The following is a 21,136-nucleotide window of genomic DNA, read 5'->3' as shown; positions in this document are numbered from 1 at the left end:
TAAGAATACATATTTAAATAGATAAATAGTATAATTTGAATTTATTGATGTATTATCGTGTTATATAATTTTTTAAAAAAATTTATTAAAAATTTAAATAAATAAATTATTTTTATATATACATGTAATGAATTAAAACTTAAATTTTGTTTTATAGTAAGTAATTTAAATAGATAATTGGTATTTAAAAAAATAAAAACTTTGACCTGTCATATTCCAGTGTCACTTGTATATATGTATATAAGATAGTGAATAATGTATGTAGTAGATTTTATGGCAATCACTAAACGAAGTCGATGTTCCATAAGCGCGTGAGGAAGATGGACCCAGCTCTTTCTTCCGTCTTTCGTTAGACTGAAAATCTCACTGATCCTTCGCCCACTCATCATCTAATTCAGCAGACCATGCAAAAATGGCAGCAAAGACAAATTTGAAGGAGCAGGAAGGGTAGGAAAGAATTAATAATGATATCAATCATCATTCCGTTTTCAATGCCAAATTCTCACTGTTTTACAACTTCCTCCTGTCTACTCAAAACTCCATAACATTTTCCTTCACTTTATCTTCTCCCAAACATCTCGAGAGAAAATTAAAATCCTTCCTCCGATGGGCCGGAACTCACCTCGTCTCGAGATCGACGGAAGTGGCGGTGGCAGTGGCAACGGCAATGCTACCAACAGCCACAGCAGCGACCTAGGGTTCCACTCGATCCGAGATCGCTTCGTCTTCAAGCGGAGCTCCAGCCACACTCGCGACCGAACCAGGTCTGCTGTCGACCGTCCTTCCGGTAGAAACCGATCACATCCTGTTGGCAGATCATTGAACCGTAAGGGGTTGCTCTCCCTGTTCAAGTTCCGAGGCGCATACCTTTTCTACATGGTGATTTTTTTCGCGGCGTTCGCGTTCGCCATGGCATCGATGCTGCTCCAAAGCTCCATCACCTCCGTGTTCGGCCAAGGGAACGAGAGGGGGAGATCGGTCAGAGACGACCTCAGGTTCGGGAGTACTCTGAAGTTCGTGCCGGGAAGGGTTGCGAGGAGGCTAATGGAGGGAAACGGGCTTGATCGGTTGCGCACCACAGTTAGGATCGGAGTTCGCGCCCCGAGGCTCGCTCTTGTGAGTTTTCTGATTGTATATGAATTTTTGGGTTCTTTTTCTTCATTGAACGTTTACTTTAATGAATACGAGTTGATTGTGGAATTTTGAGTAATATTTGCTTCTTTTTTCTTGTTCGTGGGAATCAATATTTGTTTTTCACTGTTTTCTTTTTCTTCTTTCGAGTATCGTATTTTAACAACTATGTTAAAAGGAATTGAAGCGCTTTTGCATGGAGACTTTTTGTATTAGAAGTTAGTTGGTGATTTTTATGATGCTAGTTATGCCGAGTTTGGGATTTCACTGGTCTTTACGATTGAAAGCAGCAAGGATCCAGTGTTCCATGCACTTGGAAACGGGATAAGGAAGAAAAGCAGGGTGCCTGGTAGTTGCAAATCTGGAATTATTGAGAACATCGGAAATTAGTTAAAAATCCATAACTGGAAGAGACGATAATTGAAACAAAAGTTCACCAAATAGATTTACTGAATGTGATAGTTGACGAATTGATTGAGTGATAATAGATTTGTTAGAAATAAACTGAAAAAGGAGTTTTAATAGGTGGAATTTGTAGCTGCTTTAATGCGGTGCTGCTGCTGACATGTGAGTTGTGATTTTCTAATTTATGGAGGTACTTAAATAGGAAAAAGGTATGAAATTCCTGTTTTATTCACCAATTACTCTTGTAATTGCAAATGTGGAATTGTTGAACAATTGTTCTGACTTCAGGTGTAGGGAAGTCCTTTTAATTGGAGCATAGTTGGAAGAGACAAATATTTGATACCTGATAGATTTAGTGAATGATCATTGACAAATTCATCATAGGTTTCTCAATGGTCTTAATCTTCGAATTAAAAAGAATTATAATGTGTTGGATTTGGAGCAGCTTTAATGTGGTGCTGTTACTGAAGCAATGTTCATGACAGTGATGATTCTCATTTTTAGAGTTCTTTAAACAGGAAAAAGGTGGGGCTGCCTGTTTAATTTTCACCAATTATTCCTTAAGTTGTGAATGTGTACATGAAGTTGATATTGGCCGTAGTTATTATGGCACTTGAGTTACCTTTGCAGAAACTGTTATATGGCTTTTGAATTTTCTTCCTCAGTTTGGGACTTACCTAGGGTATTCGGCTTCTTTAATAAAGAGATCTCATGTATTATTTATTGGTTTGCTCCCAACGTTCTACAATGGTTTTTGGAGTTTTGAAAATGTCATTATTTGTTAAAATTTCCTGGCCAAGCTATGTGGAACGACTGGTTTTTCATGGGGAAATATGTTACAGGAAACCTCTTTCCTGACAGATGCTAGGAAAGGCAGTTAAAAATTTTAGATCCTCCTCAAAACCTATTTCGTGATTTTAATAATTTTCCAATTCCCTAGCACAATGCGGAAATAGTCTGGATTGCATGGCAGTTTCTAAAGTTTCTTGAGACTTTAGCTTGCTGGATAGCTCAATTATCATGGTTCAAAATGCACTAACAGTCCATGACCATGGCCCAAGGAATCATGTGAAAAGGGCACCCAATAATCATTCTAAATAAATTGTTTGAAAATAAAGGAGCATGGACTATGTGTAAACTTACTAAATTTAAAATTTAGAAATAAAGGGTCGTGCAACCATTCAGTGGGAACTTTTTGATACTTTCTCTTCAAGTCACATATTGTTACCTTTTTACAAAAGGCAAAACAGTATAGTACTATTTACAAGGAACCAAAAGGGAGAGCCATGTGGAAGAGATGAGGTGTACACTGGGTGTACATACTGTGGTTAAGCTTTATAGCCTCTGCAGAACATGAAATATTCCTCTTTTTCAGGAATTAAGTGTCCGATAAGCAACAGTTTTTAAGGAACAGGCGAGAACGCTAGTGTTAATGAGCTTTGAAGTACTGTAAAACATAATGCTCCTTTGGAGCCATAGAGTAAATTTCACGTAATCTCTTGTCTTATGATTTATAACAGAATTTTGCCATGTGGAAATGATATAGTCAATGTCAGTTTAACTTATTTTTCTTTTTTAATGCAGTCTCTGGACTCTGGTAAAAAAATGTGAGAATTTTGGAGTATATTCTCTGTGTGTGAACAAGCATGGAACATGGTTTTTATGGTTGCAAAGTGATTAACCTTAGAAAGTCTTTTGTGCATGGAAACTGAGATTTATGCTTTCTTTTTGAGTATTTATGTATTCGAGAATGCAATAAAATATTTAGATGCAGTTTTCAGCCATTCATTAGTAGGGTATCTGACGATGCCATTGGTGCTTATTAGCACTTTGAAGCCTATTCAATCCACTTGTTCAGTAATGAACTAAGCATGCTTTTTTAAGAAAAAAATCAGTAACTTCCCCTTGCCTTTTATGTATTAAGCTTAAAGTGCTTATTTTTTAACAAGTTCAGTTGCCTATTTATTCTTAGATGTTTATATTTAAGTATTTAATTTTTATAGTAAGCATCATTGACCAAGTGTATAACTACTTTATTTTGTAAAGTAGTACCTATATAAAGTCACTTGTAAGCATATAGTGCTCTAAGCATATTTCTTCAAGCAATCCAAAACTCACTCTTAAGGGAATCATTGGGTTGAGATGGTGTATTTATTTAAGGTATTGTAGTGTTGAATGCACATCACTCTATAAATAGTTAGAATGTGGAGCTACTTATAATACACTAGACTCAAAGTTCAATTGCATTTTTCTGCACTTACATGTATTGAAATGTATATTTGATTTTTTTTTTGTTTTTGTGAAATTCAGATATTAGGGAGCATGAAGAAAGACCCTCGGTCATTAATGTTGATTACACTGATGAAGAATCTTCAACGGCTTGGTTATGTGCTAAAGGTGAATTTTCTACCCCTTGTTATATGATTACTCTAAAATTTGTTGTGATAATTTATTATTTTATCAGTTTTTAGATGCAAATTGGTGTTCAAGTTTATGTTAGGAATATGTTACACGATTTCTCAAAAAAGAAGAGAAATATGTTATATAACCTATCTCTGGCAGTATAATAAAGATTTATGCATGGCTCCCTTGTCAATGTAAGCTTGGTTAAATTGCAGGCAGTAGAACTGATTGTTTTATGCATTAAGGATTGGTTCCTACCCTTGGTTCAGAAATTTTTATGATTTTGAACATGTCTATTTGACAGATTTATGCTGTAGAGAACGGAGAAGCACTCTCAATGTGGGAACGGCTAGGTGGTTATGTTACAATTTTAGGTTTTGAGCAATATGGACATATTGATTGGACAATGTATGCTTGCTTTCTCTTGTTCAGAGGATTTTCCACTTTTATCTTAGATGTTGGTTATATTTCTAGTTTAGCTTTTAGATAAGATTGGAAAATGGTTTCTTTTTTCAGCATCTGTCTTTGTTTTTATTAGTTTGCTAAACTTGGATTGTTTACATCTGTGCATCTTCTGCAGTTTTGAAGGTATTATTGCTCATTCTCTTGAAGCAAAAGAGGCCATTACAAGGTAGTTGTTTTAGATATAATAAGCATAATCTCCCCTTAACTTTTTTTTTTATGATAGTAGAAGTTTATGTAATAAACAAAAACAATATTATGAATTTATAGATAGATAAAATAGATACGCAAATAAGAAATAGAGAATCTAAAATTTATGTAGCTTTTTTGAAGTGATATTTGATGTGATCATTATTGACTATGACAATGGTTTACAGTTTGCTGGGTATTAGTTGGGTGGGGGCTGGTTCGGTGAAGGAGGAGGTGTGGGCTTGGGGTGGATTGACAAGAAGAAAAAAGTATTTAGAATTATCTCCTTGACTATTTTTTGGGTGATTTGGAAAGAAAGGAATAGGAGGGCGTTTGATGGGTTGGAAAGGGATATTGTAAAGATTAAGGATAGTTGGTTCCACTATTTTAGTTCTATTTTTTTGGGACACGACATGTATAGGATTAATGATTTGGGACGGGTTATAGATAGCATTAATGAGATGTAAATACATTCAATACGGGTTGCACCCCCTTGGTGCTTTTTATTAATTTATTTTTCATTTTTTCTTTCAAAAAAAATAATTGACTATGACAAAAAGATAGGGGAACAATATCCATAAACAGGGTTGCTTTTTACCCAAAATCCAGAACTATGATGCTTGCATATAATCACTCAAATAAACAAGGATGTTCACATAAAGGATCTTCCAGGTTAAATGGGCTTTAATAGATGCTGATAAATCGTCAGATAGTTTCAACTGAATGACTAGCTGACTGGATTTGAGCAAACTCGAGTATCTGGATGAGAAATGAGTAGATTTGAGGTTGGTTACAGAACTGGTATTGGCTTTTGTGAATGAAGAGCATTTTTGGATCTTGTGGATTTTCAGTTAACTTTGTTGTGGGAAAATGAGAGATATAGATAGATGGAGATAATGTTGTTATGTGAAGAGCAGTACTTTTGCAGAGAGATGTGAGGGTTTTGAATGGATGGGGATCAAAAGAGAAGCAGCACATGTGGGTTGTTAAAGTTGGTGAGAAGAAGAGAAAGGAAAGAAGGTGGAGGTAGCTTCTCGGAAAAGAGAATAAACAGCGGTAAAGTTGGAAATGGAGGTGAGAGAGGGGCTCTGTCAACTTGTTGATAGATGGAGGTATTTTAAATATGTGTAAGTGGTATTTTATACACGTTGCACGTGTATTCTTCATGATTATTGTTTGTGCACAATAAGTGTTTAATGGTGAAACAACTCGTAATTAGAAAGAAAATAAATTTATAAATTTAATGCGGAAGCATATAATAACGTTAGAGTTTACATTATTTACACAGAAATTTGAATGTCCAATAAGAATACGGAAATGTCCATTTCATAGGTTACATAATAAAAACGAAATAAACATATGAAAATAGTAAATAAATGTTGTGGGGAAGTTAACCTCCACTATCTATTGATGGGATCTGGGAGACACTTACTCACAACCCTCCTACTGATAAGGATCTAGGTCTTAATCTTCTTGATCTGGAATGGTTAATAAGGGTGAGCTGCACTATGCTAATAAGAATATCACACTATTCATCGATACGGAAACTAAAGTTTGGTAAAAAATATAAAACAACTAATGGAGTTCTTAATTTGAGTAAGTTCATTTATTACAAAAAAAAATCATTTATTGCATATTTACCATTATAAGATTTTCAAAATCAACCTATAAAAATAACTCAAATGATATTATGATCTCTTATACAAGTGAGTAAGAACAACAATTTTTCTTTTTTTATCTGCTTACTGGTACCTCTAGGGGTCCATAGGGATGTCTCTCTACGCGTGAACCCAATATCTCAACTTGTCGATTATCTGACCGTTCTCATACCCCGCTCGGTATGAGCGCCACAATGTCATCCCTCGATACCCCGTCCGGTATGAGAGTGAATCGGGTCGTCCGCATATCCTATCCGTTATGAGCGCCAAAAATACCATCTCTCAATACCCCTTCCGGTATGAGATGACGTTCACGGTAGGGTTCCCTATGTATTCGGTCCGTCCACCATGTGTTAGGATATCTAGTAAGACAATTATATATTAATTCACATCATCAAGTAATTTCCCATCTATATATTAATTTCACGTTTCACAGTCAACCGTAAATCACGCAAAACAAGCGATATATGTATCAAGAAAATACAATTGAATTATTTAACTATTTCAATATATTATCATGTATTTAAAGCTGTACGAGTAAGTAATCAGTTAAACATGACGAATAAACAACTAATCGGTTCCGCCTCCATTAGTAATTTATAATTATTTCTAAAGTTTTCTAAATTTCACAAAATATTATATTATTAATTTTTAAGTTTCAATTCCATAACAGAGAATAGGGTGAGAGATTCTTATTCGAATCGTTGTTCGAAACACCTTACTTTCTACCGCGCTTCTTGGAAGTTTTCGGATTTCCTGAATTTTCTTGCGGAAATTAAACACGCTCCACGTATCTAAAAAAATATCCAAAAAACTCAAAATCGGTGTTAAAAATCCTTTCTGACCAATTTTAAAATTTCGGCAATGCGGTGACACTGTACTCCAGCAACAGCATTGCCGTGGATTTTACATATATTTCTGCGAAATAATACGTTAGGGAGTCTCGGTTAGCCACAAAAATCAGATAACTGAAACCTATCGGTGGTGGGGTTTTCGGGTGCGGTGGCTCTGCAGGCTCTCCTTCACAGCTGGGATTCCTTCTTCGGTCAATTTGTAAAGAACAGAACAGTGAACACAATGGTGGAAAAATCGCACGAAACGGGAATCGGGAAGAGGCTCATCAGAGGAGGTTGCAAGTTTTGGGCTGCCGCGGCCCCGCCGGGCTTTGCCCGCGGTTTTCGGCTTACCCCCCGTTTATTTTGCTCTGATATGGCCAAGGGGTGCTCGGAATCGAATTCCGAGCGGGTAGGAGAATTTTTACCTTTTTCGGCAGTCGGTGGTCGGCGGTCGGCTTCCTTCTACGGCGTCTGGTTCTTTTTCTCTAGCGGGGGCTTGCGGTTGGGGTTCGGATTCTGTGTGATGCGAAATATTTATACACATCCCGCATTAATCTGAGTTGTCTATCGCGATCGATCTCATCCATCCGATCGCGCCTAATGAGTAAATGAATTTAAACCGTTCATCACGTTTGATCTCGACTGTTCAATTGCATCTAAGGAGAAAACGAATCTGAACCATCATCGCGTTTGATTTTTACTGTTTGATCGCGCCTAAGGGGAAAGCAGATCCAGATCGTCCACGTGCGCGAGATCGATCCTGAGCTGTCCGATCGCGGGGCACGCGGATTGCTAGCATTGCCTCCCGCGTGGCGTCAACGTCAGCCCGCTTGGTCACGCAGCGCGCTCTGGTTCGTCGAGACTACTGATTGGCCGGTCCTGTATAGCTGAACTTTTCCTAATTGCACTTTGACCTCCTATTTTTAATTTTTCTTTTAAAAATATCATTCAAATTCAAATTTTCACCCCTTCTTAAAATTATTTTCAATTTTGTTCTTAATTCGTTTTTTCTTAAAAATTCAATCAAATTAAATAGAAGTTGCGGCGTTAAATAGGTTGAAACAGAAGTTGAGGGTGAAACTTGATGTTTATTGACAAATTTGTGGTTCAATTATGTATTTGACTGAGAATCAATATATATTGTTATTTTTGTTTAAGATGCTATGGGTTAGTGAGTTTTATATCTATGCAGCCTTATGCAGGAGCCTTTTTCTTCTCTACCACTTATATGGATAATTCAAGAAGATATCCTTGCAAGTCGCCTGCTGCTTTATGAGGAGATGGGCTGGAAACATCTTGTTTCTCATTGGAAAAGTGCTTTTAGTAGGGCTAATATCATTGTGTTTCCAGATTTTTCTACGCCGGTAAATCTGTGTTCTTGTTTATTGCGAAAATTCTGTATGTTAGCGTTATTGACATTCTTATTCTTTCTAAAATTTCTTTCATGTATCAGATGTTGTATAGTAGGCTCGACACTGGAAACTTCTTTGTGATTCCAGGATTGCCTGTTGATGTATGGGCAGCAGAGACCTACGCTAAAACCCACACAAAACATGAATTAAGGGAAGTTAATGGCTTTAGTAAAGATGATATGGTGGTGTTGGTTATTGGAAGTTCTTTCTTCTATGATAGACTTTCATTGGACTATTCCTTGAGAATGTCTGCGCTAAGACCTTTACTAACGAAGTATGGGAAGAGAAAGGAAGATGAGAGATCCTTTAAATTTGTTTTCCTATGTGGTAACTCCTCTGATGGCTATAAATATGCTCTACAGGTAAATGTTGATTGCTGCATTTTAATTTTTCTCTGTACAAATAAAACATCAAAATCTACTTTTCTGTCCTATATATGTAAAATTACTTTTCATTTCAACTGAAGCACTAAAAGTTTTGTGGCTAATGCTAAATTATGCTTCATGATTTTAGTTGGTAAATTATAGAAACAAGATAAAATTGTTTGCAGAACAGAATTTTCAGTAATCTATTTTATTAGGTAAAGTCTTTTACTCTACATGTTATCTGACTTGAGTGACATTTTGTGCTTTTTTGTTAGGTCATGACATTTATGGGGTGGATGATTTTGGAATTGTCATTGACCATTTGATTGTCATGTAAATTATTTTTGTATACGGGTGGCACTCCCTTTGATATTGTTGTTAATATTAATACTATACCACACTTTTATTTCAAAAAAAACGTTATCTGACTTGAGTGAGGATTTAAATGTTCATGTGGTTTGAGTGACTTGGTATTCTTGTGTGATCTCCACCCTATTTGTTTGGGCTTATTTTGCATTGCATTTTTAAGCTACAAAATTTTGATAGAAATACTTGGACTTCCTTTTAACAAATTTCTATTCTATTTTTCTGTTCAATGTTACTCTATTTAATTTCTTGATAATCAATATATTATTTATATCTTCAAGATATATATTACCATATATTCTTACAATAACATGCACGCATTGCAGCAAATCCTACTTTCTCCTTTTAGTTATTTTACACTTAAAAAACTATTCTTCAGTTCTAAACAGTAGAAACCTTTTCAGCTTAAACAATCCGAGTTCATCCTTCATTAGCGTATAGTGGAAGAAACTGATCTTTTCGTAAGTGTATGCAATTAGTACCATCCTTAGGTTTGATCTTAATTTATTTTCATGGTGAATATTGTTAAACCTGAAGATTGAAATTTCAATAAAAATAGTGGAAGGGCATCTTAGAAGTAGTGTAAAAACAGAAGGGGCGTAATGGAATATAAATATGGGTAAGCTGTAACTACTTCCAAGAGATGGAAATAAACAAATTGGAGCAAATCTACAGTTGCATTTTTTTAATAATTTGTTACCTCATTTTAATATTCCTATTCAGAAGATTGACTTGATCTATTGTACTTTTCTCCAGGATGTTGCTTCACGGCTAGGACTTGCTCAAGATTCTATTCGTCATTATGGTTTGAATGGGGATGTGAACAGTGTTTTGTTAATTTCAGACATTGTTATCTATGGTTCTTCCCAAGATGAACAAGGTTTCCCTTCATTGATTATTCGGGCTATGACTTTTGGAGTCCCTGTCATTCTACCTGATTTTCCTATCATGAAAAAATATGTGAGTTTAATTGAGGAGTTCTCATCTTTGTTCCCTGCATACTACGACATGATCCTGAAGTTCTTTTGTTGTCCTTGTGTGAAGTTCTTTTCCTTTTTTCTCCTAAATGAGGTTCTGTAAAAACAGGTTGTTGATGGGGCTCATGGAATTTTTTTCAGAAGACACGATCCTGAAGCTTTGTCAACAGCTTTCTCTCTTTTGATATCAAATGAGGGACTCTCTAAATTTGCACGGACGGTTGCTTCTTCTGGAAGACTGCTAGCTAAGAATATGCATGCATCAGAATGCATAACTGGTTATGCAAGGGTTCTGGAGAATGTGTTAAACTTCCCATCAGATGCCTTGCTGCCTGGTCCTACTTCCATACTTCAACAGCAGGCATGGGAATGGAATTTGTTCGGGAGGGGAATAGAAGAAGAAACTGGTGACCTGAAAAACTTGAAGGACGGTGATTTTTCCTTCAGAAGTTCCGCCGTCTATAGACTTGAGCAATCTTTCACTAGTGTTGTTAATCCAGTAAACACATACGAGAATGAAACCGAGGTTTTGCCTCAAGATATCCCTTCTAAAGAAGATTGGGATGTGCTACAAGAAATAGAAGACTTTGAAGAATATGAGAGGGTTGAAGCAGAGGAGGTATGGTGTTTCTTACTATTGTATGACATGAGAAATGTTACCCTGCTTTACCTCATTCGCTGTCTTGTCCTTTTTCACATATTCATTTCTTTTCATTGATGTGTTTTCTTGAAAAGACAGCTGAAATAGGTAATTTCATCTGTAGATTGCAGAAAGAATGGAGAGAGACACTGATGCCTGGGATGATATATATCGTAATGCTCGTAGGTCTGACAAACTTAAATTTGAAGCTAATGAAAGAGATGAGGGAGAGCTCGAAAGGACAGGACAGCCAGTATGTATTTACGAGATATACAGCGGACCTGGGGGTTGGCCATTCTTACATCATGGTTCTCTATATCGCGGTTTAAGTCTTGTGAGTATCTTTAATGTTTTTCCATGAACTGCCTCTTCATTGTAATTTCAACTTTCAAAGGATTGCCTCTTCATCTTTCCACTGGAATGAAATGTTGAGGAAGACAAAAGAAACAAAAACTCATTTTTGTGTGCATCAACTCATCTATATTTACCAGATTCATTTGTACTTCGTTCTTTCCTCCTATAAAAGAATTACTCAAAATAAGCCATTGCTAATAAAAATGTCAAATTATAAAATTAGCTGTTCCTGTTGTTGTTAAAGCCTTCATCATTTTGTCTTTCAGTCCACTAGAGCTCGGAGGATAAGATCAGATGATGTGGATGCAGTTGGTCGGCTTCCTCTTTTAAATGAAACTCACTTCCGAAATGTTCTTTGTGAGATTGGAGGCATGTTTTCTATTGCAAATAAAGTGGACAGTATACACAGGAGACCTTGGATTGGATTTCAGTCCTGGCGTGCTGCTGGTAGGAAGGTAGTTCTTACAATTTATGATAGCAGTTGAATGTATGGTGGACCTCCATGCATCAGTTTTAAGTTGTCTATTCTTTTTGTTAATGGCCGTGAGTCTTCCTAAAAGGAAACCAACCTCATAAAAAAGGGAATAATTTTAGTTAAACAACTGGTCATCGAGATTCACATATCTGCAGCTTAAGCCAGTTCATTTGGCTTCCAATACAGTTTTTGTTGTTCTTTTTATCTCTCAGTTATTGCTTCTGTTGTTTTCCTTGAATTAGGTTTCTTTGTCAGCAAATGCTGAAAAAGCTCTGGAAGAAATTATACAGGAAACTAAAGGAGATGTTATGTATTTTTGGGCAAGATTGGACATGGATGGCGGAGTATCAGCAAGCAAAACTGGACTCACTTTTTGGTCCATGTGTGATGTCTTAAATGGAGGACGCTGCAGGTATATTGGGAATGAGTTTAATATTGTATCAAATGGTTGCCAATGTAAAGGATGTGTTTGAATTATTCACAAATTTTTAGGTATTCAATATCTTTGTTTACAGTAAAGCCAATTCTTCTACTTGGTTTTGGTGGTTATATAGTGACGGTGGTGAAGTTACATTTGCAGGTTTAGCCTAGTGTTAGGTGCATCTCTTAATCAGGGCATAAATTTAAGTCTGACTCCCTATCTCCATATCATTGCCAATTTAAAATAATTAGGGTCTAGTTCTAATAGAAGATTGTTTTTAGATAACATCAGTTTTTGTTACGAAGAACTACATATTTGTCTGATCAAGTCATTCTATTGGCAGTTGTGGCCGTAGATAAAAGTAATATAGGGTAAAAGCAGGTTCACCTGCTTCAGAAACACCTAATTTCTTATGTGTTAAAAAACATGGTCTAAGGATGAGGTTTCTGAACATGTAAACAGCTTGCAGAATTATCCTTCCCTTCCCTTTGTATACTTTGAAGTAGATATGCATCAATTTGCCCTTTTGATATTATGAACGCAGGAGTGTCTTTGAGGATGTATTCCGCCAGATGTATGCCTTGCCACCACGTTTTGAAGCCCTTCCTCCCATGCCAGAAGATGAGGGCCACTGGTCAGCGCTGCATAGTTGGGTGATGCCAACCCCCTCTTTTCTAGAGTTCATAATGTTCTCAAGGTAATTATCGGAGAATTTCATTTTCAACATAATTTTTTAATTGAAGCATGTGAAATCAACTGCAACCAACTTCTGAAGGCTGTTTGTAACAAAATGATTTTATTGTACTGCAGGATGTTTGTTGATTCTCTGGATGCATTGCATAGCAATTCTAGTGAAGGCAACATGTGTTTGTTGGGTTCCTCGGCGCTTGAGGTAAACTGGGTGCATCTTCTCTGGTGGTTAGTTCATATGGGAGTTTAATAAAATTTTTCTCATTTGCTTTAATGATGAGCAGAGAAAGCACTGTTATTGCCGGATAATGGAGCTTTTGGTCAATGTTTGGGCTTATCACAGTGGGAGGAAGATGATTTACATGGATCCTCGGACTGGTTCATTACAAGAACAGCATCCACTTGAAAAGCGGAAGGGTGTTATGTGGGCAAAATATTTTAACTTCACGTTGTTGAAGACGATGGACGAAGATCTTGCAGAGACTGCAGATGATGGTGATTTCCCGAGGGACACATGGTTATGGCCATTAACAGGAGAAGTACATTGGCAAGGGATTTATGAAAGAGAGAGGGAGGAAAGATATAGGTTCAAGATGGACAAGAAGAGGAAAACAAAAGAAAAATTATTAGAAAGGTTGAAGTACGGATACAAACAAAAGTCACTTGGATGATACAAGATTTCAAATACAAAATGAACAAGACCAAATTCTTAATGTGGAATCACTTTTGACTCCTAACGTGGCTGTTGAGCCTATTAGTTCTCTACTCCAGAAGCAGAACGGGCACTTGCTCTTGCAGATGGACGAGAAGCCTAATTCTTTCTAACACTATAGTTGAAGAGATTCGAGTTCATATTCTTTGCATTTTACAGATTTATACCTAAAAACAGAATGGAGAGGTCGAGAAGTAGTTGGATCACTGGCATTAAGGCCTTTATACGTGTTTCTGAGCAAGTGCAGAGGGATCGCAAGATTTCGGGAACCAAGCAACACAGATTAATTCTTTAACTCTTTCTGTTTGTTTCGCCATTCAGAGTATTCAGTTGGGTGAGTAGATATATTCTTTCATCTTTGTATATTCGTTTGAACTGATCCAAAAGTGCAATTTTGATTAATATAACATCTTAGTTCATTCATGGTTATAGATATTCAATTTAAATCTTACTTCCCCTTTTACTGGGACCTCTCCACTTCCAATTCTCACTTCACAGTGCAAGAAGTTTTGCTTAAAAAGTGTAGACCTTCGTCTATTCCCTTCGCCTGATTTGTTCATGCTACCGAGATTGGTATGATCATTACTGAAGTAATTTTAACTGATACATTGATTTTTTGAAGTCTCTTCATAATGGTAAAAGATCAAAGATTTATAGCATTAAATTTATATGTTTTATTAGTAGAATGAAATTTACATTTACAACTTTTTTAAGGAGAATATGCGAAATGCATGGTATATAGTTTAAATATACACATTTGTAAAAAATGGTAAAAATATTTATGAGAATATATTACAAAAATATATGCACAAACACAATTGAAGTGAAAGTGGGGTTATTTTTTAAGTGATATTTTTTCAAGGATAATATTTGTAACAAATGTATTTTCATTAAATAATAAAATTTAAAATATATTCTTAATTTTATATGAATTTATGTATAAATTTATTTTTTTATCGTACTTTAATAATTTTATATTATTTACTACTTGAACTAAATATAATTTTTTTGTAAATTTTACAAAGGAACTTCATAAAATATTTAAATTCCATATATGGCTTGGAAATGCTAACCATATTTTTAGATAAATCCTGAATTACAAAAAATAGAAGGGAAAAATATTTAATTTATTTAAATAATTAAAAATAAAAAATAAATTAGTATGATATTTTATCTTTAAAATATAAATATTTATTTATTAGACAAGTTTTGAAGTACATTTTGTAATTTATATATATATATATATGTATATATATTTTATTCTGTATTGTTTTGCGATCTGTCTACTTGGGGAGCTTAGAGTATAACAATTGAATTTTAGTTAAAAACATGACTTTCAAGATAAAATAATTTTCTAATTTTAAAATAAAAAAATAAATTCAAAGATTTAAATATAATTTTTAATTTAAAATAAACAATTTATTTTTAATAAAAGGAAGATTTAAAATTAAATAATTAAATTTTATTATAGTAACATTATATTATTAATTTAATAATTCATTTACTTTTTTTATAATTTTCTAGAGGGATAATGTAGGAATATTTTTTCAAAAAATAATTTTATAAATTGCCCCGAAACTCAAAATAATTACCGAACTCCCGCCCTAAACCTCACCCAATAGGGAAAGGAAGGTTTTTTGGGGTTTAGGAATTATGCCACTTCACTCTCACTCTGCGACTGTGTAGGGTTTTAGACACTCCATAATCGCATTCTCTCTTACTCTTTCTCGCTCTCTGTATGTCTCTCCAGGTTACCTCTCTACCTCAATTCTGCTTCTGGTTTCTTCATTTCTTGGCATTTTGTCTCTATAAATACTTTTTTTTTTCGCTTTTGATTTCTGTCTCGCTTTCTTTGTTGTTTTTCGTTTTTGCTTATTTAATTTGCTGTTGTGGGCTATGAATGTCGGAAATGGTTCGTTTTACAGTGTTTTTGAGTGTAATCTTGCTGTGGATAATATTAATGGTTCTAAAATTAATCTGTCCAAATCACTCGGCTTTATTTCTGATCAGTGCTTGTCTCTCAGCTATTCCTTTTGGGTACTTCAGAGATTATGAATGCATTAATGGATGATGGAAAGAGATCTAGTTATTGCAGGAGAAAGGACTGTTTAACCTGAGAATATAGGCAGAGGAGTGATATATGAGAGTGAATTTTCATAACTCGAGGTTTTGGACATCCAAAAACGCGACTTGTGAGTTGGTCGTGCTTACTCTAGAGACTGTTAGCGGTTGATGGGAAAATTTTAACTGTTTTGGGGTTAAAATAATTCATAAAGTAAAAAATATGAAATTTTGTTGCCCTTTGGTATTCTAACCAACACTCTGATGCAATCAACAGGCAGTTTAGGGCAATTCTTGTTCGTCATATATGGACAGCTGACTCTTCTATCTAGCTGTTGTAGGATGGGACTCTTCATATGTTCTTTGGTCTTAAAAGCAGATGAAGCACTATACCATTTCATATAAATGCATATGTGTATGTTTCAATAGTTATCAATAATATATAAGTGTATGTTGTTTCATATACCATGACTATACAGCATACCTAGAACTACAAGCTAATGACATGCTTGGTTCATCGTTAAAAAATATAGTTGGTGCTTTTGAGTTCTTTAGGCTGCAAATATATACTACACTTTTCCGTAGCACTACAACATGGGATGCAAAGTGTTACAAGCTTCTCTCGTGATTTTTAATTCAAACAACACCCATATTCAACATGGCCGTGGGTCTTTTTTACTCTGATACCATATCTAAAACCACCAGCCCGCCATAGGCTAGATCAATCAGTCAAAAGTGCTAGCTGTTGATAATTTCAAGGTCTTTAAATGATAAATATTTGCCTTACTATCCCCTACAGCACTACCTAATGTGGGATGTGATCTGTTCTGAACTCCTCCAGTTAAATGGACCATGGTCTTGTGGTTCCAAACAAACAAAACCATACATGAAAGCATATCCAATTTAAACATAACCTGTATATCCAAAATGGCTGTAGATTTGGATCCGCTTTGATGTCCTTAGTAAAACCACAAACGGATTACAGGTTGAATCCATTGGTGAAAAGGCTAGTTGTTGACACTAGTGCAGTCTTTAGGTCACAAGTATATGCTGAGCTTTCGCCAATAGCACTACCGATGTTGGATGTAAGACGTTGCAGTATACCTGCTATTACTTTGTTCCCTCTGGGATGTAATTAGATTCTGGATCTGTCTTCTCGTTGGATGGAGTACAATTTTGGGTTTCTTAAAGATGCTAAGTGGAATACACCCAATTACTGATTGATTAATTTGAGCTGAACATATTTTTCTAATAGATACTATCGTTTTATTTTGGTTCGGAAACATGTTGTTCTCAATGCTAAGATGCGGTAAACTTTCTTAACAGCATGCAGGTGTTGAAAGGTAGCTGGATTGGGCAAACTTCTGTTATAGCCAAGGCCAATGAGTCTGGAGGGAAGAAGACTCGTATTCGTCGCTCAAAAGAGGAGAGGAAGGAAATGGTGGAATCTTTTATAAAGAAGTAATGACATTACAATTCATCAGTTTACCTTACTGTTAAATATAGTTTCTATAATCTGACAATAAATGGCAGCAACTTTGCTTTAAACCTACTTTTCTTCATGGCTCTGTCAAATGATTTGGGCACTGCTTGTTTAGTAGTGCAAATAGCTTACCTAGGGATATTTGCATAATTGGTGACATGTGGGCCATTATGGCTCTCTATATGAGTAGGCTAAGAGAATGCATGTTTATATGTAAGATGACTGTCATCCAGTTGCGTGTAGGTTAATTTAGATTGTTTGACATTATAAACAATATCTTGAAATATTCAAATATAGATTCAAGCTCGAAGGATAATAATCTTTTAAAGAAGTTCTTTTTTTTCCTCTTTCTAACGTTTTAATTTTTAATTTTCAACGTACTTTAATAATGTTATAAGAAGTTGGTATTGAATGGCAATTGTAGACAGACCTAACCATAGAAGGTTGAAACAAATGGAATTATGTAATGATCCTTTGCCATTGTTTTTGTTGTTGGCTACACTTCTTTATGACTCCTATTCAAAAAAAATAAATAAATAAATAAATCTGTATGTCTCAAAATGTCCAATTCATCACAAGAGTCTATGTTTCTTTACCATCTACTTGAAGTCATAATATTAATTTTCTGATTGATGTTCGCCAAATAGAAATATCTGTCACATTTTCTCAGAAAAGTTGCTATATGCAACCATGATATGCCGTTCATTTATTTTACTTCATAAACTCGCTTCCAGATTTCAAAGGCAGAATGATGGGAATTTTCCATCTCTTAGTCTCACACACAAGGAAGTTGGTGGATCTTTTTATACTGTTCGAGAGATTGTCCGCGAGATAATTCAAGAAAATAGAGTGCTTGGTCCTGCTAAGTTGACTCTTGAGGAGCAGAAAACTAATGAGCTGGTGGAACAATCTCCACTTGGTTCAATTTCCACAGGACCTCATGACTCATTGCTTCTGTCTTCAAATGAGAACCTTTTTGTAGTAGATAATGATATGGGTTTAAGGGAAGAACTGATATCAGTTTCTGATGGGCTTTCCAGTGGGCCTGGACATCAGGGACTTGGCAGCAGGCAAATAATCAATGGATGCCATGATGGTGTGGGAAATAGAGAAGATGGAAATACTTCTGCGGAGGTAGAAGTAAGTCAACCTTTTGAAGCAGAGAAGGGAATGGTGGCAACTAAAACTGAAGTAGCTCATATAGCAGAATTTGTGGCAGCATCTACGCCTGAGGTAACCCACATGACAGACAATATAGCAGCAGCTACCAAGGATGTGGCTGAGGTTATGCATGTAACAGAGGATGCGGCAACAACTAAAGCTAAGGCAATTCATGTAACAAAGGATGTGGCGACATCTATGGATACAGTAACTAGCATAACAGCAGATGTAATTGTGGAGACATTTCCATTGAGGCCTCTTAACAAGACAACTAATTACTTGGATGGAGAGTCTGGTGAATTAAGTGAAACATTGGAAGAAAATAAAACTAAAGAGTCAGAATTAGGATCAGGAAATGGCAAAATAAATGCTATTGATTTGGTAGAAACTTCAGAGGAATCTGGTTTAGTGGGTGAAAAACGAAGTGACAAAACTGCAGCTTCATTGTCAGGAGTAAATTTTGCTTCGATGGAGAAGGAAGCAGTGGAATGCGCTGCTGACTCACCCTTGGGAAATTCTAATTGCTCCCTCACAACAGAAGTTTTGAGGCACGGAACCCTTGTGAAAACTGATCTTGAAATTGAAGTATCTGCAAAGGATATCATATCACCTAAGACAGTTGAACAAAGCCAACCAAGTGATGAAACAAAGGTAAATTCTCACCTTTTTTATTTACTGGAGTGATCGCTTACCATAGTCAGCGAAGTAAATTTTGTATAACTTGTCACTTTGGATAACATGGACGGGCATGAAGCTGGAGACCTTACTTTAGAATCAGCCTTCTGTCTATTTTGGAAACCAGAATAAGAAATTTTCTCTTAGAAAATTATCACATCTACACTCATGATATTTGTGATCTGCAATCTTTTTTTCCCTTTGTATTGTCACTCATTGCAGTTTGTTTAATCTCTTAAGAATTTCTGTGGATTTGTTGGACATGCATTCTTATTTGGTGTTTCATTTTTCAGTCAACTCAATGTGCTTACTGAAAAGATTCGATATGTCAAACATTAGTATTAAGAATTAAATGACTGCCAAAAACAATTCTCTTGAAATACTATGTGCTACGAAAAATGCATCTATACTTCATGCTGAAACCCATGACAACAGGAATGATGATTGGAGCTATCGTTTTTATATTCTTGTGCAGAGTAATAATGTTCCACATAGCATCCATACCAGAACCGTCAATGTCACTAGCACCGGTGGCAGTCAGGTACCAACGATCCAGCCACCAATTTTGACTGGAAATAAGGATGATTTTCAACATAATATAAGCCCAGCAAAAGGAGTCAATACTACCTTAAAAAGAATCAAACCGTAAGTATTTGTGTCATTCCAATTACAATACTAGTTAGTGGCCTCCTTTTCAGGTAATCATCTTTTAGGATCACCATTTATTTTTTACTTGAAGATATCTAATTTCTCCTCTTGGTTTTTGACCACAGTGAATCTTGGAAAGGAGCATCTGATAATACTGCTGAACCAGAAACAAACCCTCTTTTGACAATCTTTAAATCTTTCATAGCGGCTTTCGTGAAGTTCTGGTCAGAATAATGTAGGTTGAGTGTATCTACTAGAGTTTTGTATCTGCAGAATCTTCATTGAACTTTCTAGAATAATGTGTATTACTTCGTATTTCTTTTGCATAGGAATATAGCTTATTTGTCATCGGTGTTATAATCCTTTTCTCGCACTCACCCGAATCAGTTTTCCTCGAGTAATGAAACCTAATGGTTGTGAAAGAGGTTTTTCCTTTTCTTTTTTGTGTTGTTTTCTTTTTCGGGGCATGAGATTGCTTGCTTCAGTTTTAATTCAGCCGTAAGAATGGATCTAATACAATCCAGGAGGAGAATTGTGGGAGCAGCAATCTCTCTCACCATGGGAGCCTGGATCTGCAAGTTTGTCAGCACAATTCTTGCCTTCTCTCTCTCCTGGTATGTTTCAGATTGTTCTCCTTTTTACAGTCCACGTGATTCATGCACTCATCAAGAGTTGACTTCAAATACAACCCTTCTCTCCCCTTTTTTTATTTTGATGATTGATCACGTTTTACAGACCTTAGAGATTCATTTGGTCATCAACAGTCGTATTCAAATGCAAGGAAATCCTTTGTGCGGACAAACTTGTCTAATGAGTTAAGTTATAAATCCGTTGAATTTGATATATCTATAAGATTGTGAATTTTATATTCTCAGTAAAATTCGTAATCGTGATATTTAAATAGAATATTAAGATTTTAATTACTATTACTTTTTATGTATCACTAATATATATGTATATGCTTGAATAAAAAAACATATAATTTAACTTATCGATTATTCAACAGAATTTCTATTTTAAGTTGAAAATTTAGTAAGTATAGGTGTATATACTGTATGTATATATGGACCTATAGAGTAAATATAGGTGCATGGTGTATGTAGAGCCAAGTGGGACCACATGGCCCCCTTGGCTCCTTCAATAGTTGCCCACTATCTACATTAATCTCATTTTTCCATATTAATTAATAATTTTATCATCTCTATGTTCATATTAATAAGTAATTTATAAAAAAAAAAATACTTAAAAACTTTTAGATAGTCAATATCTACTTATATAATAATAATAATAAATAAAAAAAATCATTAACACTTAACTATTATAAAGTGTACGGACACCATATGGTCACTATATAACAACTATAAAATAAACACACTTGATATTGTATGATAACTTTATACCTTCGCTAATATTTAATAGTTACCATAGTATTAAAAAAAATAAATTATTTCATTACTGTCAATTATGTGTCTATACGATTTTACATATTAATATATTCTAACATTAAATTAATATTTGTTACATATGATTACTATTTAATAATTGCTATATACTTTGTTATAACTTCGACATCAATATAATTATTATTATTATTATTTATTATCTTATTATA

At 35.1% G+C, this 21,136-nt stretch overlaps 2 protein-coding genes across 4 annotated transcripts; both read left to right on the top strand.

Annotated features, from left to right (window-relative positions):
• The first annotated feature begins 259 nt into the window (after positions 1 to 259).
• LOC110809134 (UDP-Glycosyltransferase superfamily protein) lies at positions 260 to 13,959 on the top strand. The gene is made up of 14 exons (XM_088212520.1): positions 260 to 1,116; positions 3,847 to 3,933; positions 4,244 to 4,347; positions 4,520 to 4,570; positions 8,277 to 8,448; positions 8,538 to 8,858; positions 9,984 to 10,187; positions 10,314 to 10,823; positions 10,969 to 11,178; positions 11,465 to 11,653; positions 11,916 to 12,085; positions 12,639 to 12,791; positions 12,905 to 12,986; positions 13,069 to 13,959. Exons 1-14 carry the CDS (start codon positions 607 to 609, stop codon positions 13,453 to 13,455), a joined length of 3,150 nt encoding a protein of 1,049 aa, XP_088068646.1. The 5' UTR covers positions 260 to 606; the 3' UTR covers positions 13,456 to 13,959.
• On the top strand, positions 13,690 to 19,946 carry LOC110809153 (DNA binding protein). 3 transcript variants are annotated; one of them, XM_088212522.1, is made up of 5 exons: positions 13,690 to 13,830; positions 16,884 to 17,018; positions 17,775 to 18,852; positions 19,352 to 19,521; positions 19,650 to 19,946. In XM_088212522.1, the coding sequence occupies exons 2-5, from the start codon at positions 16,885 to 16,887 to the stop codon at positions 19,756 to 19,758; spliced, it is 1,491 nt and encodes a 496-aa protein (XP_088068648.1). In that variant the 5' UTR covers positions 13,690 to 13,830; position 16,884; the 3' UTR covers positions 19,759 to 19,946. The 3 variants fall into 3 exon arrangements, with proteins under 3 accessions (XP_088068648.1, XP_021890578.2, XP_088068647.1); XM_022034886.2 differs by lacking the exon at positions 13,690 to 13,830 and adding an exon at positions 15,086 to 15,246; XM_088212521.1 differs by lacking the exon at positions 13,690 to 13,830 and adding an exon at positions 15,093 to 15,232.
• The last annotated feature ends 1,190 nt before the right edge of the window (positions 19,947 to 21,136 follow it).

This window comes from Carica papaya, chromosome 2, assembly GCF_054855325.1.
Source record: "Carica papaya isolate Zhongbai chromosome 2, ASM5485532v1, whole genome shotgun sequence".
Classification (NCBI taxonomy): Eukaryota; Viridiplantae; Streptophyta; class Magnoliopsida; order Brassicales; family Caricaceae; genus Carica; species Carica papaya.
This window is presented reverse-complemented; position numbering and strand designations above follow the sequence as displayed.